At 32.4% G+C, this 25533-nt stretch overlaps 1 protein-coding gene across 7 annotated transcripts in view; it reads right to left on the reverse strand.

Annotated features, from left to right (window-relative positions):
- The window catches only part of PPP1R12A (protein phosphatase 1 regulatory subunit 12A), a 136222-nt gene that overhangs the window by 20537 nt on the left and 90152 nt on the right, over positions 1-25533 (reverse strand). For 2 of the 7 annotated variants that reach the window (XM_054580151.1, XM_054580149.1), the window contains exons 9-19: positions 20629-20753; positions 14480-14596; positions 13878-14093; positions 12574-12668; positions 11689-11793; positions 10455-10622; positions 9881-10057; positions 5471-5561; positions 4309-4509; positions 3902-4070; positions 1974-2095 (exon numbers count right to left, since the gene is read on the reverse strand). In XM_054580151.1, coding sequence (XP_054436126.1) covers positions 1974-2095; positions 3902-4070; positions 4309-4509; positions 5471-5561; positions 9881-10057; positions 10455-10622; positions 11689-11793; positions 12574-12668; positions 13878-14093; positions 14480-14596; positions 20629-20753 — 1586 coding nt within the window. The remainder of the gene's footprint in view (positions 1-1973; positions 2096-3901; positions 4071-4308; positions 4510-5470; positions 5562-9880; positions 10058-10454; positions 10623-11688; positions 11794-12573; positions 12669-13877; positions 14094-14479; positions 14597-20628; positions 20754-25533) is intronic. The other 5 variants (XM_054580153.1, XM_054580152.1, XM_054580150.1 and 2 more) reach the window with 4 other exon arrangements.

Below are 25533 nucleotides of genomic sequence, written 5' to 3' on the forward strand. Positions count from 1 at the left end.
TTTATTTTAAATTTCTCTGAGCCATAGTTAAAACTTTACAGAATTGTTCTAAGAGCTAGAGAGAATCTGTCAAGCTATCATTTTGGTGCCTAGTAAAAATGATACGTGAACATCAGTCTGGGAACAGGAGAAATCAATGCTGCTGCTATTATTATTTATTAATTATATCTTAATTCCATATCATGAACCGATTATCTTTATGCATTGTAGTTTCATGGGAAAACAGAACTGGAAATAAAATTAGGGTGGGGACAGGGGAAGCTCAGAGGTCCTGAAAAGCTGCCTCACTTCACGCCACCACCATTTCTCTGACACAGCCGTTGGTTCTTTTTTGTATGTTGTATGATACAGGTGTGGCTACGAAGGGGAAAAGAGAGCTGTGTTTCGGTGGCTGATAAGAACATAATTCAATGCAGGCTCAAATTAAAAAGATAAGTATTGCCAATACGGATCTCAGGAAGGCTCCTTATAATGCCAGAAACTGGAGTTGAAGGGAGAGCTGGTCTGAATAAAACTGGGGAAAAATAAATACTATACTGTAATAGATACAGTTTTGACTACTAAACTCCTCACTTGTGTTAGTTATTAAGAAGATAAAATAATTTTAAATTATAAGTACTTATTTTAAGTAATAAGTACTATGTCAGGGTGTTAAGACTGTGAGGTTTTAATTTACTGTTATTAAAATGTTACTGGACAGTCAGTTGAAATCAACCACACATCATGTACTTGTTGATGGAGGAACAAAAATATCTTGCCAAAAGAATACTGAACCAGAATCTGATCAATTCTCTCCTTGCAACTACCAATTAATAGGAAACAGAAAAAATTACACCTCAGGAAGTTGAAAACCCAGTTCATTACAAAACAATTTTAAGGAAAAAAAAAGAGATGGATGGAAAAACTTACAGATTAAAAGAGACTTTAAAGAGATAATTCATCATTATGTATGGTCCTTATTTGAATGCTAACCAAACCAGCAAAGCATAGAACAATAACAAACCACTTACGGCATACATGAACTAACTGGACATGAAAAGAGACTGGATATTTAATATTAAGGACTTAGTGTTAATTTATTTAACAGTACGTGGGATCATCATATTGTGATCATTATGCAGTAACACTGTTTATTATTTTTAATTTTTATAAACACATCCTTATCTCTTAAAAATACATACTGAAATTTTACAGATGAAATGATATATCTAAGATTCCTTCAAAATAACATGGGAGTTGGGGAAGTGGTGGGGAATTAGCTTGAATAATGGATACATGGGGTAGGTCATTATGTTTTCCTGTTACTTTTGTATGTTTGAACTTTTCTATATTAAAAATTAAAAGAAAAAATGAAAAAAATCAAGAGGTAAAACAAATGAACAAAAAAAGACAAAACAAATTACGTTTGCCCACTATACTTATTGTATGCTATACTAAAACAGTCTAAATTTCTTACTAATAGAGCTACCCCATAGTTCTTTTTTCCCCTGCATATGAATAGTACTGCCAGGCATTCAATCAGGAATCAGGGGAAGAAATTTAAATTCTATAGGATTAATTGTTACAATTTGGCAAGTAAAGAATTGCTTCTATCCAGTATCACTGGAGATGGAAATAACTGTTATGTATATATCATATTCATAGTCATAAAAATGGGATTCTTTCAAGAATCTCTAAGGTAAGAAGGAGCTTAGTCATCACACACACCCCCCTCCCCCACACACCAATATACATATGTTGACCTTCAGCCATTATTATTTTTATTCCAAAAGAGGTCCTGCTTTTAAGTAATACCAAAAATCTAAGTAGTTATTAACTATCCTTTATAAAAGAACTTTTCCTATCTCATAACTTAGCTCAAAAACAGATGGTAATGATCTACAGAGTATAATCTAAGGCATGTAAGAAATTATTAGTATGTATTTTTGAAAAGAAGCATACTATCAAGGAGTTGTATTTTAATAGGTTCTCACATCTTGGGTCCAAAATGAAACTCCGGTAGATCTTCTTTTCTCTCTTGGTCGCCGACGTTCTCTGATCGATTTAGGCTGTGATTTGTCTTCTCCTTCTTTTTCCTCTTCTCTCTTTTCTCCCTCTGTTAAGGATTACAATTCACCACATGGTAGCAATGTATCTTGACAGTATTTTGCAAGGCAAATGTAAAAATAATTCTAAGTCAGCCTACGTCGTGAAGCCTTCTAAAATTCCCTAATCACTATCAAATTTTGCTTCTCAGTGCTCCTATTACACTTGGTTTACATTTGTATTTGTGTCTCTCATCAGATATATTCTTGAGGATCAAGACAACAATTTTAATTACTTCATTTTCCTAGTGCCTGAAACAAAAATTTTGCTCAAAAGATACACTTAATAATATCTGAATAGAAAATAATTAAATCCTAAGAAGAGAATGAGGCTCTATTTATTAATATCTGATACAGAGATAGTTACTATATCTAAAGGTAATAGTTCAAGGAAACAAACTTACAAACAGCTCTTAATGATGCAACAGCGAGTAGGCATTATTTCACTTTATTGATTTCTGCTGCTACTATTCCCATTCCTTATTCAGCAGAATAGAGTATTCACTTCATTTCTATGCCATGTAAGGGCAAATCCTTTTTTTCTTGAAAAAATACTGATCTTTCATTTTAAAAAAAAATCAATGTAAAAAATATTCGTCTTAAAATTTGTTTCCTTCCTGAAGTAGTTAAAATGGTTTCAGACATATATAGAAGATTAGGGCCGTTGAATATGCTTTAAGAGGTATACATACATGGAAAAAAGTAATGATTTTTAAAAGGCTCCTTGTTTTATTAGCAAAGAGTCACAGCAAAAGACAACCCGAAATTATAATATTTATTAAGAGGGGTTCTGAAAGTTATTTTTGGAATAACTTTAGAGCAAAGACCTCAAACACCAATGCCTGTAAGTGGCAACAGAGGTAATAAAAATGTATAAAATAGGCCAGGAGGGTATAAAATGGATCGGAGGGCACTATTCCAAGGGGATGGAGGGCTGCTACTACTAGGCTCCAGCCAACTGATGACATGTGAGAATTCAGACCCAGTGATGCCAAGTCTTCCAATTATTTAATAGAAGATGGAAATCTGATCTATTATGCAAATATCCATCCTTTTAAATATTGGCTCAAAATTTTTATAAATGTTATGTGGACCTCTCAATGTAGTGAATTAAAGAACTAAAACACCTCAATGATGAACAAAAGAAAAGCAGCTGGAAACTAGGAAAAACTTATTTTCTGAAGTCTATCTTACATTATTGCTATTATCATGACTAAAACTATGAGATTTTGCTTTTAAAACATAAAATGTCTATAACTAGAAATAATTTTATTTAGTACCCATCTCTGATTTGAAATAAAAATTAATTAGAATTTAAATAGAAAGTTTATATGAAATAATAGGAAATGTTAATAGTGAGCACCAGTATGCCAGTATGGCTGAAAGAAATACCTATTTTTCAAGAAATAAGCATAAGTATAATTCTGTTTCAGCAAGGACATTATATGTGTTAAGTGATTTTAATTTAAAACAATTTCACCAAACAAAAAAAGTAAAAGAAACAAGCATAACAGGCAAAAATAACTTAAAGCACTATAAATTGCTCTACCAGTTCTTCTACATTAACTTTTCTATATTGGTAGACATAAAGATTTTTATGACACCTTAGGTTATAAAGATACATGTATCAATGCCAGTTCATCTAATTTTCTTTTTTCACTTTCTACTTTTCTCATTCTCAACTATCGTATCATTTTAGGTGGAATGACTCCCAGTTTAGAATGCTGTTTCTTTTCTGTTGAAATGTTAATTAGGAAAAACCAATTCAAAGGATTATTTGAAGGAAGCAAAGTGTTTTCAAAATTTGGTCTTCTTACCTCTTTCATTTTCTTTTGTTAATCCTCTTGAGTAAGCAGAAGTTATACCTACAAGGCTATTTGGCCGGTTTAATTGACTGGAAGCATAGAGTGAACTGCTCATGGTAGAAAGTGAAGAGGATGGAGTGGTTGAACTTGAAGTTGATACTGATCTGTAACGCTGATAAGTCTGTAAAATATTAAATTTAAAATACATTTGAAATATTATATACTTAAAAACATACAGAACACTTAAATTCACTTCAATGGAAAAGTAATGTTCTACTCATGTCAAAATAATTCAGATTCCTAATTAAAACCCTTGTGAGTATTTTGCTTATAGCTTGTTGGTATACAAATCTCAGATTTTGAAAATCACAATAATTATTCCTACCATTTGACTGAATAGTGTCATTGTATACTATTACCTCATCATATGTTCTGGAGTACTTTTGCTTATATTCATCTTCTCTAGATGTTTCTGACTCTTTTCTTTCCTCTTGTTTCTCTTTATCCTGTTTTTCTTTTTCCTCTTTTTCTTTTTCTTCATTTTCTTGTTCTCTGGTTCGGGTAGAACGACTTCTTCCTATCGTTTTTTCAGCTTCCTGAAGATCGGTCAATGTCACCCCCTGCACACAAAAGATAAATTTAATTGTGAAAGGCATTAAAGCTTGTTTTGAAGGAATACTTTATAAGCAGGTGAAGCAAATGCATAGGCATTGAAAGTCAAATTGGTCTTCAAACTGAAACAATTTCTACTTAGTAAGATACATTCGATCTATGAAGAGAATGTGTAGGAAACTGTCTCTATATTCAAGTAATTAATGAAATAGCATAGGAGATGACAGAAATACAGTATGACCATAAATATTCCCAAAAGGTTCAGCAAAAGAAAAGCCAAAAATGCATTATGTTTATATTTATATGTATTTATGTTTTTATATATGTATATGACACAGAGATTTCAGCAAGGAAATAATTTTGAAGGTTAAAGCCTTGAAGAACAAGTTGGATTTCAAGAAGGTACAAAGACGGAAAAAAATATGTTAAGATTCTAGCAAATAGTTTTATTTAGCTTGATATGTGAGTAATGCTAAGGATCAAACAGCTGAACCTGGACTTTGGTGCTTATTTGGAAGAAAAGAAAAACACAAAGGGATGTATGGGATGTGATTACAATGGCAAGGAGGAGGTAATGAGATGACGACCACTGAGTGACATTTTCCTCATAATTGCACAGCAACTATTTGATATACCTAATAGACCTCCCAGCTCCAAACATTCATGGAATTCTTTATAAAAACTATTAGACATTATACACAATTAATTCATTTTAAGACTGATCAAATATACTGTGCCAGATACCATATTTGGAATAAAATATGCTCAAAGAGGTACAAGGCATATGCTAATTAGATCGAATATAATAGTAATAGTGCACATTTAAAAAAGGCTATGAGGAGCACTAAAGCAATTTTTATCATTAAATATTTACTCACATTAGATAATGACATCAATATAGTCACAGAAAAGTGAAAAGAAAAAGGTAATTTATTTTGAAGTTTCATATATTATATATATTAATTATACCTGTGTTGATCTTCTAGACTGTCTTGCTTGTCTAGATCTTGCTTTCCTTTGGGACTCAGACTCTTCATCTCTAACAGGAGTGAGGTATGACCTAGAGTGATATATAATAATTTTTACTTGGAAATACAATATCTGTGAATGTTATTACATACGAATGTGAGCAAAACATACAAGTTTAGAATTTTAATGGATTTTAAGAGTCTTCAAAAAATGGTTACATCTACTCTGAAATTCAACAATGCAATCTGATAAATATTTTTAGATTAAATAGAACTAATCATATTAACCTAGCATTTTTCAAATTCTTCCCAACTATAATTAAAAACGAACAAACAAAACTATATAATGTCACTCCACTCTGCTTCCTTTTTGATTCCCTGTTACGCCTTCCTAGATCTTATGTGAAGTTATCTGGCTAAACTGTAGATGGTCTATGTCTTTATGGTAAAATGGTTAGGACTGAATGCAACATTCAGGATATGGGATGACTAGTGAATAAGCAGCACTCCCTGCATTTGTGTCATTGTGCATTTATTAATGCTATTTTTGGTAGATATATTCTTGTTCACATTATGAGTTCTCTAAAAATTCAAGTGGTTTTATCCATGAACTGCTTTAAAAGCAGCATTATTCTTGGGTAACTGATTTTCTGATATAAATAAGAACTTGGAATTATCTTCACTAAATGTCATCTTATAAATCTAAGCCTATGTTCCATCCTGGACAGGATTTCAAAAGCATGAAATCTATGTCAAGAGTTAAATAATTAAAGGGTTGAATAAGCAAAGGTGGAGCTTTGTAGTACACAAAGAAAACTTCCCTCAAATGATCAGAATTACTTGAGAAGTTTTTTATGTATTGCAGCGCTCTGTCTTAAAATTTCCGTTCTGTCTATACATCAACTCTCTCGAGTTTTAAGTTTTTTATTGAAATATAATAGACACTTCCTATTTTTATAACAATGCTAATGACTTTTCAAGTAATTACAAGCAATACAAAAGAATAAAGAATAACCAATAAACTTGTTATTAGTTTAAGAAACATTAATTCTGGAATATGATGAGAAGCTTGTTTGTTGATGCTGGTGTTTTAGTTTAGAAAATTCTGTACATTCTAATTTGTCTCCAGGAAAATCACAATATATTCAAGGGTCTGAGAAGTACAGAGGGAAAAAACTAGTTTAACTGTGTTTAATCCAGCGTTTGTCAAAATCATTTAAGTAGGGAACACATCTTTCATCCTTTGGTGGTACACCTATTAAATGTGGAAAAGTGCTCTGTGTGACAACAGCTTGGAAAATATGGTCCAATGGCTATTCTTTTCATTCTTTCACTTAACACTTATTTATGCACCAATGCAATTGGCCCTACGCAATTTATTGCTTTTTCGGACTTCTACCAGGTAAGAAGAAAAGAGTAAAATGAGATGAAACCTAGATGTCATAGCAAACCTGGTTAAACAAAAGTTACAGCAGCCCGTATGGCTGCATATCACTTCAGCATTTCATGAGCTGCTATAAAAGCAAGAACATGAGCTACTGAATTCTAATTCCCACTATTTATATGGTCAGAGTTTTCATATTTAATGTAGAACAAGGAAATCTGCATTGCCACTTGCCCTTTCAACCCCATGGCAAATCACTAATCAACCATCACATTCTCTTCTTTTTCAAAGTTTCAAGTTGACATAAAAGTTGAAAAATCTATTTATCATATTTGGTTTAACATATGCAGGTTAGGGGGATAAAAATCAATAGAAGACTTATAAAATCTGTTCACTTAAATTTCCCATACATTTGCCCCAAATGAGCAAATATATACGTATTTTTTTAATCTACTTGCATTTACTGGCTGACATATTTATATTTATTCATAATGTTTATATTTTGGTTAGTCAACCAAATTACATCTTTAAATGTCTGAATACCAACCCTTGCTTCTCACTTAGCTTTTTTTCCTTTCGTAGAGAAGATAAATAGGCAAATGGGAGCTGGCTAAGTGAAGGGAGAATGGTAGAAAAGAGTAGTTATATTACGGGAAGAGTTCCACGTGAGTCCGTGCTACAAATAAAAGTAATTAGTAAGGTACTGTCCTGCAGTTTGAAAAGGTTATGGTGAATTAGCAAACTGTTTCATTGTTAAAGTATTTCTATCATCTACTTAAACCTAGTTTTTCCTCCCTACTCCACCTCCTCTTAAACTCAATACACTGGAAATCTTAACTAAAAAACAGAACTCATCATCCAATCCTGGTCAATAAAAACAGGAAAATTCTAAAGTATGGTGCAATTTAATAGCATCTATGGTAATTTATGATAAGCACTCCAAAAGTGCTTACGTAATAGTACTATAATGACATAAATGTGTTGACCTAGTTTTTTCAGCCAAAATATATTCTTAAATTATCATATATACATTTTGGAGGTAACCCTTCAGTCATATACATTTTGAAAAAATTAATACATTTTAATTAAAAAACGAACAAAAGAGACCAACAATGTATTCAAAATTGCAAACAAATATTTAACATGAAACAAAACACAAACATTAATATTACTGAAAACATAACTGAAACAAAGACAGACAAATTTTCTGTAAGAGACCAGGAAAAATGTCAATAGGCACATCTTGTTTCTAATGCTATTAGAACCTGCTCTGTCCTTACAGTAACTCCAAATATTTAATTCTCAATCTTGAATGTCTTCTAGGATTAATTCTATAAAGCTGAAACTTAACTTTCTATAACAACATAAAAAATTTAAAAATCTGAGGTTAAGAATCATAATTTGTTTTGAAACAACATATGATTCTGGGGAGACATTCATTAGACATTAATTATCACTGAAAAAATATTAAAAGCATAGAGTACTGGAGTTAAAAGAATTCTGGGAGTTAAGAAATTATACAAATCAAACACCTCACTTTACAGAAAAAAAAAATCCTGATCTGGAGAGAATTCTAACTTTAGGATTAAGGCAGAGGAAGGAAAAAAAAAGCAAGAATTCCTGACCCTTTTCCCACTTTACACTCCCACCTAACCACCCCATAAAAGCAAAACTCTCAAATTTATTTCACTAGAAGAGAATGACGGATGTCTATGCTTCTCTAATTTCTGTTGGCTGTGTGGCCTTCTTAAGAACACTTCAAAAACCTAAAACTGACTTAAATTTATAGAAAAATAAAGAAAGATAATTCAAATATGATACAACCTTTACTGGAACTCAAATCACAATTTCTGAACCACTTGGGATGTTATAGAAGTATTATCAAATTTCACCACAAAAATAAAAATGAAATGTTAATATATTGACAGAAACTAAAGATGCAATGATAGAAAAGGAACTGACAGTTACAAATTTAACATTTTGTTACTTTTCATATAATCACTACAAATGTTACTTAAGGATCCTACTGTAAGGAGGTAGTCTGTGAGGCACCAGAGACAAAGGATGTGTAAGACTGCCTATTCATGAACACTATATGCCAGAAATAAAACAAGTTAACCTGGTCAGTATTTTAGGAAGAAAAATATCAGTTATGTAGCTAATTTAGTTTGCAAGAATAAAATATAAGTAGGGTTACATTTAGCTTCCTAAGATATTCTTTTTTCTCAAAACAAAATTCAAAGCTAGGGACTATGAATGGTACAGCAGAAAGAAAACTGGACTGATTCCTCTGTAATCCTGGGCATGGCCTTAGCCTCTCACACTAACTATATCAGAGTGGAAAAGTCACTTAATATCTCTGGGCCTCAGTTTCCTTCTGTAAAGTGAGGATATCACAAAAGATAATAGGTAAGCTCTTTTCTACATCTATATTTCCATACCACTGACAGTAGCATACAAAATAAATTCATAGACCCTTAAAAAGATTTAATTAATGAGTGCCTTCTATATACCAGAATTAAAACGAAGTGACTGTGTTCAACAGTTATAATTATTTGGATTATAATATGCACAAGAAGCCTTTTTTTCACCAGGAGAATCTTAAAATGAAATTCTCAAAAATAACAAAAACAGTTTAACATCCATCAGATTTAATAATAAAGAGAAACAATGAGAAGAATGAAAAAACCTGTTTTTGTCACGTTGCACCTAGTTTTCCATGAGTGTGACCATGTGTGTTTAGATCTTCATAAAAATGTTTTGAATTAAACCAATCATTAAAAAACGATGGCTTAAGAAAGACAACTGTCTGGGCTTACTGCCTTTAAACAAAAACATTAATAATGTTCGAAATGGGTTATCAAGTCTGAATGCTAACAATGGCTAATTATGTACACTTATATTTTATTTATTAACCTACTGGAGGGATGGTCACCAACTTCACAAAATTTAAAAAAACAAAACAAAACAAACAACTTTCATCACTGGGTAAGATACAGCACCAGTCCTATTAGGACCTTTACACACCTGCGTCTCTCCCTGACCTCTGATGTGGAGGAGACAGTGCCAGCAGTAGTTGTAGTCAGGGTTGTGGTAGAGGCTGCAGCATTTACAACAGTTGGAGCAACAGGAATGGTCACTGCCGTGGGAACACTGTCCTTTTCTTTTTCAGTACTATCCTCAGCCCACAAACGATTTGAGGTACTATAGCATCACAAGAAGCAACACAAAAAGAGAAAAGGAAAACAGCTAAACAATGAAAGCACTTTCTAGCAGCTGAAAACGTGTGATTACAGGGATGGATTTTTTAAAAACACAAGGCAAGACATGTTCGACTATGAACCAAAAAGGTCAAACAGATCTGTCAAAGAGAGAAATGTATATTTTAAGCAGCCTAATTTCAAGGAAAGTTTGTAATTCAGTAATCTAATTTTTCCCCCAGACATGCGGAACAGCCTCTTTTTGGAACCAATTTTTGTTTATAAATCATTTTAACAAGGTAAATGAAAAAAATCCAGAGCCCCACAATCTTCTAAACAAAAATGCATGCACATACATAAGCACACAGTAGGCCTGAACACAAAATGTATCTGTGACTCACCTGCTTTGTGTGCCTGCTGAGGAAGAACCCGTTGTAATCTTTGTAGTAGTGCTTGTGCTGGAAAGCAGGCTTTTCTGAAGCCCAGCTGCAGAGGTAACTGTTGGTGTTGATGTGGTGCTTGGAACACTAGAACTAATCAAATCATCTTGTCTTCTACCAAAGGAACAACTAAAGGAAAGAGTCATATCTATATAGGATGTGTTTGTATGTGTATTCTATAGTTAATGTCTATACATTACACAGATTCACAAGGCTAGGGTAAATCTAAAAAAACTGTGTTCCTAAATACACCACCAGCTCCAGCACCAAGAGTTGCACCTACAACTTGCTAGAGTCTAGATGATTACACTAATTTGGTAGTGTATCATTTTACTGCCTCCCACCTTCCTCAACAAGACTCAAAGATGATCTGATCTGATATTTTACATTTCTGGAACTGTTCCAGGCTATCTGGCCATGCCAAGATGGGTCTGGAAAAAAAACACTCTGGTTTGGATTTGGGGAAGTTAAGACTGACATTTCGAAGAAAATTCGTTCAGCAATAGGTCACATCCTTAGGAGTGATCCATGCCTACATTACACACGTTTGTCTTTTACTCTTCTTTTTGGTTTCTTTTAGCCATGAAATAATTTATAGTCCTCACTCCCCTAACGCTCGATACTACCAACATTCTAATTCAAGGTATTTCCATAGTTCTGTGTTCTAAGACAAGTGAAAACTTTCTGGGTCACCAAATGACGACCAGATCTATTAAGACACTTATCTATTTCAACTCTTTCAGTCAATTATATAAGGAGTTACTTTTCAATATGCTACAGTTGAAAAAATACATGATAATATATCCAGTTTAATTAAAATATATACAGCAGGTCCTCGAATAACATTGTTTTACTCAACACCATTCCATTAAAACATTGGTGAGATGCCACAGGAATTTAACTCCTGTTTATATCAATTAACGTAAGGTAAAATTGGTTTTGTCATACATCATTTCTCTTTAAGTAGCAGAACCTACTGACAACGTTGTATGAGGACTCACTGTAATATTATAGAAAGGCATTAATAGCAAAGTTTCACTCATTTTTCAGTATATATTGTGTCTTCAAATAAAGTCTTAAACAATAAATAATATATTTAAGACATTTATTATATGATATTAAATTGAGGGGTCAAAACTAATTGCCTCATATTTTCATAAAATACAAAAAAGTTACTTAAGAATTATATTACTACCTTTTATGATAAGTTGATACTTCATTAATTGAGCTATTCCTTTTGAGATCATCTTCCCATTTTCTTCTTGTATAGGAACTACTTGTTCGCAAACTTGAAGAGTCTCTGTGAAAAGAATATCCTTCAGATTCTGGTAGATAATTTATAAATAGGGTTAACGAAGCTCTACATTAATAAACATCCTTGGGAAAATAAATATTTGGAATACTTATTAAGTGGAATTAATTCCAGTTTTAAAGATTCCATCCCTAATGTATAATCTTAAGATGCTTACAGAAGTTTAATTTATGATCACAATATTAGACAATTTAAATGTCCACAGCATGAGCAGGGGAAGTGCTGACTTTAACCTCAACAGATCTACTCTATGGAACGTTATGTACTGATGAAAAACAAAGCTTATTGAAAATATATATTAGCATATATACTTAGCATATGAGATGCTAAATAGAAAATAAGTCCAGATACAAAATTGGATATTATAACATAATTACAAGTATATTAAGAAGCTCTCATTCTCTATGTGAGGAAAAATAGGAGGAAACAAACTAAATTAAGAGCATTTTCCCACCCTTTTTTCTCTCCATGTTCCACATATTTAGAGAGTGTGTACTAATTTGTGACCTCATCTGCCACCACTATCCCCTTACTCTGTTCCAAGCACGATGTTTTTTTTTTTTTTGTTTTTGTGTTTGTTTTTGGCTATTTCATGAACACACCCAGCCAGAACTTCATCAGGAGTCCTTGGTGTTCTCTTAGGAATACCCTCCATTTCTTCCCACAATCTGTATCCAACATAATTACAATAATGCTCATACTTTAACACTCATGTTAGACGATAAAGATTTTATAGTAAAAACATAAAGCAAATCATAATTAATCCACCTGTTTTCTTTCTCTTCAATGTCAGATGTACTGGCTAGTCGTCTTGGTATTGTAGGTGCAACATATGCAAGCCTAGTTCCTTTACTATCTTTCTCCTATACAACAGGAAAAAAACATGAGTGAAAATAAATCTGTGTGATAATTGTAGACTCTGCCAAGAGCACTTTAAGAGTATTCAACAATATATAATTAAACAGCCATTGTAGTTTACTTTATAGCATTTCCATAGTTCGTAGCCAAACTCCAAAACTGATGTCTAGCAATAGTTAAGTACTATAAGCACTAAAGGGCAGCCTGTTCAAACTAATTGTCTTTTCTTTCTCCTTTTATCTACAATTAGATAATATTTTAACATAAGAAAAACTCCGCCACATATTATATGACTTTTTCTAAAACTTCTGTAACAGATTACTTAAAGTAATGTGGTACTGGAAAGTAAAATATCCTTATTTCTTCCAGGGAAATATGGTTCACTCTTAAGCACCAATCATTTATAACACTTGTGTTATAAAAGGGATTTACCATCTTGATATTCTACCCTTTAAAAGTATAACATTACAATATTCAAAACAAAATTATTTAAATCATATATATCCAAGTCTGATTGACAGTACATCAACAATGGCACCTGATACATTAGCATCTGTATGTTGGGACAAACTGGACACTAAATTTATACAAAATAAAAAATATTAAAATTACTTGATGAGAAATTCCATTTTTGAGTTTCCGATACAAGAGAGCACTCCTAAATAGAGGGAAGAAACTATATGAAAAAAGTCAAAGCACTAAAAATGCAGTGGGAAATAAATAATCTAACTGTATGAAGTAACACTGAATGAACTGTGGTACATTCTGTATGATGCAATTTAATGCTGCTTTTCAAAATATAGTAAAACTACTCATTAAGATGAAGCTGCTTGTGATGAAAAAGCAAGTAAAAAATTGCAGATATTAGATAAATGTAACTTATGAGTATAATCACATTCTAGAATAAATGTGTTCCTACACTTAGGAAAACGTTCCTATAAGTAAAATAAACTTACTCCTTGATACATTTTGTTGTAAATTCTCAAGTAAGATAAAGGGTTCCTTTAATTGAGTACAGTCTCATCATATCTAATGATCCATAAGGATATTTGTCTAAGATAGGTACACTTGTATGAACACGTAATTCATTAAGTTAAGTGAATTAAATTAATACATAGATCTAATGATACATAGTAAAAAATCCAAGAGATCTGATGTTCCTGGAAAACAAATCATTAACGTTTTTGTAGAAACCAGATTGTGAAATAGATTACCTTTTCTTTATTATCCAAAGAGGAGGAAAGTCTGGGACTTGAAGCTGAACGCATAACACCTGCAGTGTCTTTTTCTTTTTGAGCCTCTTTAGATGCTGTGATTTCTGCAAGTGCACCATAACTGCCAGTCTTTCTGAGTCCTAACCTCCAGGATGCAGGAGACTCATCTTTTCTCTCTTCTTCTTTGGAAGAAATTTTTGTAGCTGAGGTTGGAAACTGTTTTCATTTTATTTTTAAAGAAAAGAAAAAAAGAATTATCAAGACATCAGTCCATGAGCTGGAAATGTAATTTGACAGAAACAAAAATGTTTAAAACTAGAGTTAATAGTTTCAGGAGCAACACTTTTACTAAGTAGGTTAATGTCTTAGTCAAAAGTGTAAAGATCTAAAACTGAAAAAGGAATGAACTGCCTTTTCAGAAGTTAGATTTAAGAAAGCACACTCCACACTTTATATCACACAGAAAAATTATGATGCAAATACAGAACACAGGAATGAGCACACCATAAGGACTTAAAACCATGCATCTTTGGAACCAATATTCATATTAAACTTGTTATATTGTAACCTAATATAAATCCTTGCACATAGAAATGCCTCACCATAGATTTTTCACCCTTACTGGGCACAAGAACAATGCCAGTTTTGCGCAAGCCCTGCCTCCATGATGCAGGATCTACTGATTCCACCACAGGCATGATAGGAGCAATGAAATCATACTAAAGCCAATTAAAATAAGACAGGTAAAGAGATAAAGATTGAAAGTATAAAAACAGAAAAGGAGGTTATGAACAAAACACACTTTTTTTTCCTATAAAAGAATTTTATAATAAATTAAAACCCAATAACTGGGTAATAATCCAATCTTTAAAAGTCACTGGGAACAAGTTCCCTTTCACCATGACAGAATTAGAGAGAATCTAATAAGAGAAACTTCTAAAGTAGTTAAAGCTTATAGAGCATGTAATATTATGGAATGTTGAGTGAACAAACTACTGCACTTAAATTTTGTTTTTATTAATTTATATATTTAGGTTAAAATTTTAAATCCAGCATAACCAACAAGAAAATAAATGACAAATTTTTGAATTATATTTTTTCAGTGATATTTTAAATACTATAACCTTATACTTACTGTTTGATTTTTTTCCACTAAATATTGTATTGAATATCTTAGCTAAAAACTTTTTTTTGTACAAATAGTTCATTCTCAGGGCTTTCCTCCCAACAGCCCTAAAAATGAAACATCTGTTATCTTTAACCAGTTCTTGTCATCAACTTCACTTACAGATTTTAGATATTCAATCACAGTTAAATATAGATGGGTGAATATAGCAACTAACTAGTTGCTACAAGTATAAGATATAGATATTTTGTAAAAAACCCTTTCTTTCATATTTATTGCCAAATTTTTGCTACAATTAGCAGTTGAACAGAGTCTGTTAACGCACCCATAATGTCAGAGGACTACTTCATAGACAAAACTTTTGTAAGATACCTCCGGTACCGCCAGTAGTTAAGTCCTATCAATAGAGTTGAAAATAAACACATGCAGCATTTCCCACTTCCCAAAGTGTGTACTGAGGCATTCCAGGGCGCCAGAACAAAATCACAGGGGCTCTATAGGATATTTTGAAGTTTTGAAAGAAGCACAGTGACATTTGTTGGACACTGTAAAAACTCATTATTAACTTATTTGCACTTAACTACTTAATAAATAAAATAAATAGGTGTTTCTTTTGGCCAAGTGGCCCTGTGGAAAAAAAAATCAGTAAAACACTAAGGGCTCCGCTAACTGAAAAAGTTCAGGAAACTGAAATATTTTATGCCGCATGATTGGCACTGAGGTGACTATTAATTTCTGAAAATTACAGTCACAGTGCTCTAGAACAGGGATTGGCAAACTCTTTTTTTTGTAAAGGGCCAAATTGTAAGTTTTAGGCTTTGAGACCACAGAATCTCAGTTGTAGCTACTCATGGTATGCTGCTATAGCACAAAGCAGCCATAGGTAATGCATAAGTAAAAAATATGTCTGTGTTCCAATAAAACTTTTTATTAAAACACTGGAATTTCAATTTATGTCATAAAATATTCTTCTTTTGATTCCCTCCCCCACAACCATTAAAAAAAATTTTAAAACCATTCTAACTTGTAAGCTATACAAAGGCAAGCAGTGTAGGTGACCTTTGCCCACAGACCATGGTTACCAATCCCTGCCCTGGTACCTCCCCCAAAGTGGGAACCAATGTTATTTCTTCATGATAACATAGTCATATAGCAGATAACATTTACTGAATGTTGTAACAGAAACTGTAACAAATGTTTATTGGTGTCAGACCCTAAGCTAAAAGCTTCACATGGGTTATCTCATTTAATTCTTATTACTACTCAATAAAATACTATTACTACTATTTTAGAGTTGAGAAAAATGAGGCAGGAGTATCAATTTTGAAACAAACATTTGTTGCACTATAGTAATTGACACACTTCCATTCTGCCTAACGTAACTTGCATTTAAGTCCTGGTGCGTGCATTAAAAAGCACCTTTCAATTTTATTTGGTGTGTAAGTGAACCTCTCTGAAATACTCAACTATATCCACTCCCTGAAATTCTTATCTTGGCTTTCCTAATAGGACTTTATTTTGACTTTCCTACTCTTCTGATCACTCCTCTTTTCTGGTCTTTTTGTTGTTCTTGTTAGCAATTTTCCTTGTCACAGCCCTGCAACATAAATACTCCAAGAGTCTGTTCTCAGAGCTCCCATCTTCTCTTTCCAGCTTCTTCTCCTGGGGTTCGGGAGTAGGCAAAATATTAATTGCATTCAGTTTATTTTCCAATTTGTTACTCTTCAGCTCTGACTCCTAAAATCGCATTCCTCATCATTCCTGAGTTTCTATTTATCTTTAGAATGGGCGACCTAGAACAATAACGGGAGCCTGACACTCAATATGCTTAAAGTCAAACATCTTTGTTTCCAAACCAACTCTTAGTTCCCTATTTTTGTTAACCACTGATCTCTTCAACTGAAATTTCTTAGTCATGTTAGACTTTTTGGTCACCTTCCTCCATTTAAATTAGATGCCAAGTCTCTAAATCTCCTCCTCTTCTTTATAAGACCACTGTCTCTTCTCTAATTTATATTTTTATACTGGGCAACTTCAACGATTTTCTAATAAACCTTCTCTTAACCAGCCTCTCATGTTCAAATGTACCTGTACGTTGCTATCAAAATATATTCTATAAAGAGTAATTCTCTCATGGCCTTGTTCAAACATTTATAATTATTATCAAATGGTAAAAAAAAAAAAAAAAAAAAAGAAAAGGTCCCATAGAAATGAAGACAGTTCACAATTTGGCTTCACTCTTCCTGTTTTATTTTGTATATGTACCCTGTAAGTCAATCAAACTAGAGAACTCATTTTTTCATGCAAGATTCTCCGTATTAGCCCTACTTGACTCACATTGTTTCTTTTCTCCCTTTCAACAAACTGTACAAATCTTCCTTCTCTGTTTAGTTGAAATACTATCTACTCATTTTTCAAGATCTATCTCAATGTCCTAATTTCATTACATCAAATCAGGTACGATTCCTTCCATTTTAAAACTGTAATTTTACATTTGTACACTTTCATTGGCAAACTTCATATACCTGTAGCACACAGTCATCTTTTATTAAGTTATTATTATGCTTAGTGATTAGATCCAATTAACTAAAACATTTAATTGCAAAAATTCTAATTTTTATCACCTAGTAAGAAAAAGTTTATACTTGAAATCCATGTGCATACGGCAAAGTAAGTAATCTTTTTCAGAGATCCCAACAATATTTGTTTTGCCTGGAAAGCTATATAAACTTGTTAGTTAAAACTTTAAATCATAAAATTAAACTGATGGTTTTATACTTAACATTTCCACACATCATAGGCCTGATATCTCACTGTTACAGAAATAGTTCTTTATTTTTAGCTGAAGAAGTTGAGAGCTTAAGGGAAGATCATTTAACTTAAATACAACCATATTTCTCTGTAGTTACCTCAAGTTATTATAAAATATAAATGATATTTAATACTGTTTTAGAGCTTCCTGGTTTGTGATCTATTTCTTGGTTAAACACGTATGAAAGGCTCATGTGTACTTTATGGACTGGTGGAGAAAACTAGACAACTTATGTTAACTATGTCTAAGTATCAGAATCATAGTAGTGAGTGGGAATCTGAAAATAGAACTCTTAATTGCAAAATCTTGGAAGATGCATTTACAAATTAACAATTCACTTAAGGAAATACATATCTCCTAGGTCTTTAAATTACAGGAAAAATGTTGAAACAAACAAAAAAAAACTATAATGCTAAATTAAAGTCCTTAATGTATTATTGAACATAAGAGGCTTTAAAAATTATACAACACTGTTAAGAAGATGGCTCTAACATTAAAATAATACTTCAGATTTTGGTACACCATAAATTTATTGTTTTGAATAAAATCTGGCTACAAAACCTTAAAAAACAAATACTGCAGCAATAAAATCTTCAAATTAAGTTATGACGCTTGAAATTGAGAATTGGAATTTCTAAATATGTAAATTATAAAAATAAATAGTTGTCATTAGATCAATTCAATTACAAACAGAAGTAATTCTGAATCACGATTTTATAAGCAAACAGGTTATTAGCTCACTAATCTAACAAAGTTATTAAGAATGTGCTTTCAATTAAGGTAGTTGGCGTAAATTGAGAAATAAACTGCCATAAATCTGGGGCTATTCTTGAGAAAAATGTAGTTGATCACAAGAAGTCTATTGTAACTGACTGGTAAGACATGACTTAGCTAAATACTCAAAAGAATGACTGCCAGTTTATTGGCCAACAATTCCAAGAGAATGGAGCTTTTGGGAACTTTTTAAAATCTAAGTTTTAACAGGTAATAAATCAGAAAAGCTAAAGTTTAGTATTCACTGAAGAAGTCTGTAGGGGTTCTAGGAGTAAATAAAACTTTAGTTAAAGCAACTCATGGTGACACCAGTTATGTATGGCATGAAAATCATCTTAAAAATTCTGCAGACAGAGACAGGCTGCTTCTGGAGAATTCTATTTTAAAGCATAATTATGATCATATGAACATGGGATCTAGCTGAATTCAAGAAACCCTTAGTTCTAGAATATAGAAGGTAAAGACAACTACTCATTAATATTGTTTCCTGATATTCAAACTGTACAGTGAAATCCATACATTTCTACCACCTGGAATTCACATTATTGCTTTCCTTAGGAAAAGTTTTAGAAGATTATTACTAACAGTATAGATTTTTAGAATATTCTCTACTTTATGATTTTAAAAATTTCACATTTGACCACTTGGAGCCAGGTCCAAAGATCAGCAAGATTGACGCTGAGGTAGAAACACCACAGGGATTTAAAATCAGTCCTCAAAGTCATGCAAACCAAATAATGTCAGACAAGCAACAAAATAAGGAATCCAAAGGTAGGGACATGACAGCTACAGAAAAGGTACAATCCTTGAGTGTACCCTTGATTTGAAAAAACAAACAGAAAGACATAAATATAACTAGGAGGGAAACTGAGAAAATTTTGAGTATGATCTGTACATTAGTAAACATAGATAATAGTATTATATCAATGTTAAATTTCCTAGATACGATTATTTTACTGTGAAAGTGAAAGATAATGGCTTTGTACCTAGGAGACACATACTCAAGAATTTAGAGGTCAAGTGTTATATCAACTGCAACCTTTCTTAAATGGTCTTGCAAAAACTTAAAAAAGTATGTGTACAAGTGTGTGCACATGAGCGTGTGTTTGTGTGTACACACGGAGACGGACAACATGAGTATGCTCACTGAGGTTAAGCAAGGGCTGGTGGAAAGAAGCCTTTAAAAATAAGTAAGTAGGTAGTAAAAAACCCTAAAACTTTCAATCTTTGAGTTTAAAGAAGTACAGGTTCCGGAGTAGCAGAGAAAAAGGAAGTCTTTAAAAAATATTAACACAATAGTGAAAAAACACAATTTGGTGGAGAAAAGTAAGCAAGAAGGACAGGGAACACATGGAGAACAGAATAAAGGAGAAGAAGGAGAAATGAAATTAACATTATGGGAGCTTCAGTCACTAGCCAGTTCTCTCAACCAAGGCTTAACAATATTGACTTTCTTTGTTTATTGTTTTCATCTTTTTTTCTTTTTGATAGATAAGGAAGATAGTAACTCACTCAAGGCATAAACTTACAACAGGTGGGGTCAGGAGCTAATCTCTGGTTTGTCATCAAAGTTCATGCTCTTCTTACCAGTATGCCATACATGCATGCTTGGTGCTTTGTACTGAGTTAGAAAAATCTAGATTCAAGTTTTCTCTTTGACTTGTGGGAGCACTTTTTGCGCTCATGTAAAATGATCAAAATGCATCTTTACTTTACAGAGATAAAAGATTTTTTAAAAACCTGTGTTTCTCAATGTTTCAACTGAAATAAAAACGACCATGATTATTAATTTTCATATGAAAATTTTAATCTTTCTACCATTTACTTCTGATAACTTTCAACTCTAATATAAATTGCAAAAGCATTAAAAAAGAATATAATACGGTCCAGAGGAAATCTCAGTCGAATTTTAGAAAAAATATTCTAAAACCTTAAGTCTTTTTGGAATAAACTGAAAAATTTGGAACTGCCTTAATGCTTTAGCCCAAATGATACTTCAACAGAATATATACATTTTAGCAAACACAGTTTAGGTTTACCTTCTTTATGGGTGATGTAGGTGTTGCTTGACCAGATGACACAGTAGGTGTTGTAACAGCCACAGGAGCTGCTTGTGTACTAGAAGTACTGGCATTAGTTACAGAAGCCATGGGTTTTGTCTTATCTATTTTAATAAAAAAGAAGGAAAGAAGAACATTAAGACTCAGGTTTCAATGACTGGGAAAATGCCATTTTATATTCTATTTTTGTTTAAGGTTTTGTTAATTCGAAGACTTCTCCCACTGTTATTATCCCTTTTAACAAGTGAATTTTTAAAGGAGTTTCTAGAAATGTCTTGGTATGTATGCTAAAGTATTTAAGATAATATGAAGAAACACTGCAAAGCTTCAAACAATAAAAAGCACAAACAGAATCTGACTTTTGTACTTTTAACACTATGGAAATTTAAAAAATCTTTTAAATTGATATTTAAAACTTGTATGCATAAATACAATGTACTAAAAACATAAAAACTGTGCAATTTTCTAGTGGATCAACAACATGTATCTACAACTTATGGCTCCTCTTTATTTCAGGAAATCTGAAAATGCTCGTCAACAATCATCTTAGATTACTGACAAAAAGTATGCTTCAATGTCACAAAACACATGCCTTTTCAGACCTAAAATGTCTACAGTTAAATGGGCATAATATCAAGTTGAATCTCTTTTCACAATGTATCAAGGCAATTTCTAACTGGTAATCCCTGAGAAAAAGATTTTTGAAAATACTAGAAATACTAATCTGACTCCAGAAAAAACAATTCGAAGACTATGTTTGAACATATTATTAGTCAGACTGGCTTTTACCAAATGGTCACATACAATTTAAACCTTTAACTACATTTTATAAAGGAACTAGAAAAGCTTATTTTCCAAATAGTCAAAGGTCATTTTATCTAGTTTTAAACATTCCTTTGGTTTCAAGATGGGGTAGGACAGATATCCTTCTATACTTTGGTGAGTTTAAGTACAATGCTTTCAAGCACAATGAGATACTCACTTTCATTATACTACTTTTCTCCCTTCTTTAGGACATGGGTTTTCCAAAGAAATCTTCCATCTTAAGTTATCATTACTGTATGCTGTTATACTTTAATAGCAGACAATATTTAAAAAGCCTTATCTTTAGGGCAAGTATAAACATCTCTACCAATAATCTGAATTTGCAATGATTCAGTTCTATTTGTGACTATGAAAACATCTGTAAGCTGTTAATAAGGTGAAAAGCATATCTCAAACTATACTAAAGGACATCACCAAGCTGTCACATTTAAAAAATCCCTGTAACCTTAGGTTTCCAAATAATCTGAATCAGCTAGATTCAGTGTAATGAACTTTATTCTCATTGTTAAATAATACCTCTTTTTCTTCAACAGAAGCTAAGCCTATTAGCACAGTTAAATACAAATCATGTATAACCTGATTAGACCAACTTCCTGAAAAACAATCCACTTAAATAGAGGGAGTAATTAATGAAATATTTATTGTCTCCACACTTTAAGTGCTGTTCTAGATACTGGGAATGTATTAGTCAATGAAAAGACAAAATATCTTAACTGCACACAGCTTACAGTCTAGTAGGAGAAATAAACAATAAAGATAAAAGTCAACCGATTTTCTCTCATTTTATTTTTCTCCCTATTTTTCTTTTGGCTTAAAAATTTGTTTTATATCAGTGAAATCTGCACACTGAAAAAGGTATATGTATGTATGTAAACATTTATGTTTGGTTTAATAATAATAATGAAACAAATCCCAGATATCCACTATCCAACTTAAGCAAACATTATTAATATTGCTGAAGGCCTTTTATCCATTTGATTTTAATGAAGAATGAAAATTTCCCAGTCCAAGAGGAAACACACCTAAAAGCAAATATATATCTCCCTTTCTCATTCCCTCAACTAATCCCTCAAATTTATAAGTTATTTGAAAGGAAATTAAACTTTTGGTTAAGTACCTATTTTCATCCTATTTATGGAAAGAACATGGATTAAAAACTGGTTTGGTCAAAAAACCCCCACAAAACTGCTCTAGTAAATACTTTATAAAAGAAAGTTCAGTAAAATAGTTGTTTTAAGTCAAAGAGTTTCCCAAGGAAATAACCATATAAAAAATAGAAAAAAGAACAGTTTAGAGATTGTCAAATCAAGCTGTAGCTCTACAGGGAAATGGCTGCCTTCTTAAGCTTGCCAAATAAAGTATGATAAAGCCTTGTTGATATTAAAAGAGTGAGAGAGAAGAAACCAAACAGCATTTACATGGATTAATTCTTGAGACAGAGTCAAATTTTCCTGGCACAACTGACTATTAGCAACAGGAAGAACAAAATTATCATAGTACAATGCTTCAGAGGAACATTTAAAGTTAGCTCAGTGAGAAACTAAGCAGAGAGTAACTGGTATGCCTAAGTCCCAAACAGGGAACTAATACAACACAATTTGATGGTAATTAGTTCTATTTATATTTACAGAGTAATAGTTTAGAGAACTATCCAGATTATCTAGTCCAATTCTTCTCATTTAACAAGCACAGAAATTATAATCAAAAGAAGTCAGGAAAATTGCTAGTCTAAAACAAGTCTAAATCTGAAGTCTTTTTTCTTTTGTTTTAAATAGCTCCCCAGTGCCTACCACTGAACAGTGAATTAATTACATAGAAGGGCCCTTAAAAGAAAACAAACTAGTATCTCAGAAATCTCTGTGAGGTGCCTGGACTTCCAGTTCTTGAACTCTTAATACATAAGTAGTAAAAGACTTGACACATATGCATTAGGAGACCTGGGTGCTAGTCCTAGCTTTCTTGTGCGCATGTGCATATAGCTTAATTCATAATTATATTATTTTACTAGAGATCAGAGGTCAAGGCATGTTGTACAAGGAGATTAACTACACGGAAATAACTATTTTTTTAAAAAAAGGTTTTATTTATTTTTAGACAGAGGGGAAGGGAGGCAGAAAGAGAGGGAGAGAAGTATCAATGTGTGGTTGCCTCCCATGTGCCCCCCACCAGGGATCTGGCCCACAACCCAGGCACGTGCCCTGACTAGGAATAGAACCAGCGATCTTTCGGTTCACAGGCCAGCATTCAATCCACTGAGCCACACAAGCCAGGGTAAGAAATCTGAAATTAAGTAAGTTACATCTACAATTACCTGCATCAATCAGTCTGTGTTCTTAAACACTGTATGCTGATTCTCATATAACTGGCTTTTATAATTAAAAATATTTTAATTAGCACATTATAGGAATAAATTATATATCCAATGGCTACCTGTTGCTTTAGCTTCCAAATTTACCCACATTACTGTCACCATGGCGAAAGATATACTGAATCACCTGACCAGTAATGTGACAGCAATAAATTAAAAAATTAAAGCCCTAAGTGACTAGAATCTAGCCATCTAGATATATAAATATATATATAAAATGTGTGTGTGTGTGTGTGTGTCTGTGTGTATCAAAAACCCTGTGTGTTACTGAAAAATAATTTACTTGTATTAGCAAGCTTCAAAACAATAAAGGAGTCCCAAACATACCACCTGGCAATAAAGCTAACCTGTATCTGTTAGCAACATCTTGTTTTTAATGGGAAACAGTTATGAGTATGTTACTCTATATTTGTTTATTTGGCAAAATTTAGCTTCTCACATTTTCTTATATGAAATATTTTGCTGAGTAAAAGTAAAATGATTCAAAACTGTTATTGTTCCTAGAGGACATACAGGTAGTCCAAGAAATTCTAGGGCTCCATTTGTGTTTAACAACAGCCAACAAAACTGGTTTTGATAATCACAACAAGTTTTTCATTAAATAAAAATCTTAATGGAAATGGTGTACTTTTTTTCTGGTAGTTATGTTAAAACATCATATGCAACTCAGAAAAGGCAATACTGGAATCTCCTGCTGTTTGGAAGCTTTGAGTGATTAATTGGTACAGAACAAGAAAAATATTAATTAAAAAAAACAATTTGGTAAAATCTATGAACATATGGATGAGAGGGAAAAAATGCAGAAACAATATCCTTGAAAACAAAAAGGAAAAGAATAAAGCAGTATACCTGAAAATTGAAAATGTGACTGATAATTCAATTTTAAAGTATATTTACTAGAGAACCTCTTGGCACTTATATACAAGAAAGTAATTACACAAATGATCACTGCAGCATTACTTGCATCAATAAAAACTGGGAAAAAGGTAATATTTATTGGAAGGGAAATGGATATATCTAATGAATATTACCACATTTTGCTGTGTATAGTGTGCACTTTTTGCTCAAATTTTTGAGGTAAAAATAAGAATGCATATTATACAGTGGTAGTACTAATTCCTTATCTATATAAATGGTTTTAATTCTTTTATTTATGCTTATACATTAAAAGTGTAACTCTAGAAAGCAATTGATGATATCTTATGCAAAATACCTTTTATTAATACAAAAGACAAGCATCTAAATATACATAAATAAAAAATTGAATTAAAAAATTAAAAATGAAAGATTCCCCCCCCGAAAGTTTGGGCCAAAAAACGTGGGTGTGCATTGTACATGGCAAAATATGGTATACAACACCTAAAGGGATGAGTTACATAAAGATATAGATAAGAACAAATCTAAAAAAATACAGCTTTTGAGAAAAAACAAAAAAGGAAAAAAAATCAGGTTCCAATAACAACTCCTAGGGTATAAAAATAAACACACAAAACAAGCCCTGGCTGGCATGGCTCAGTTGTACTGCAAAGCAAAAGGTCACCAGTTTGATTCTGTTAGGGCACTTGCTTGCATCGTGGGCCAGATCCCAGATTGGGGCCATGTGAGAGGCAACCTCTCAATGTTTCTCTCCCTGTCTTTCCCTCCCACCCCCTTCCCCCCCTCTCTAAAAATAAATAAAATAAATAAAATCT

The sequence above is a fragment of the Pteronotus mesoamericanus genome, unplaced genomic scaffold (assembly GCF_021234165.1).
Source record: "Pteronotus mesoamericanus isolate MK-2021 breed Mesoamerican mustached bat unplaced genomic scaffold, CSHL_Meso_final contig_56, whole genome shotgun sequence".
NCBI classification, from domain to species: Eukaryota; Metazoa; Chordata; class Mammalia; order Chiroptera; family Mormoopidae; genus Pteronotus; species Pteronotus mesoamericanus.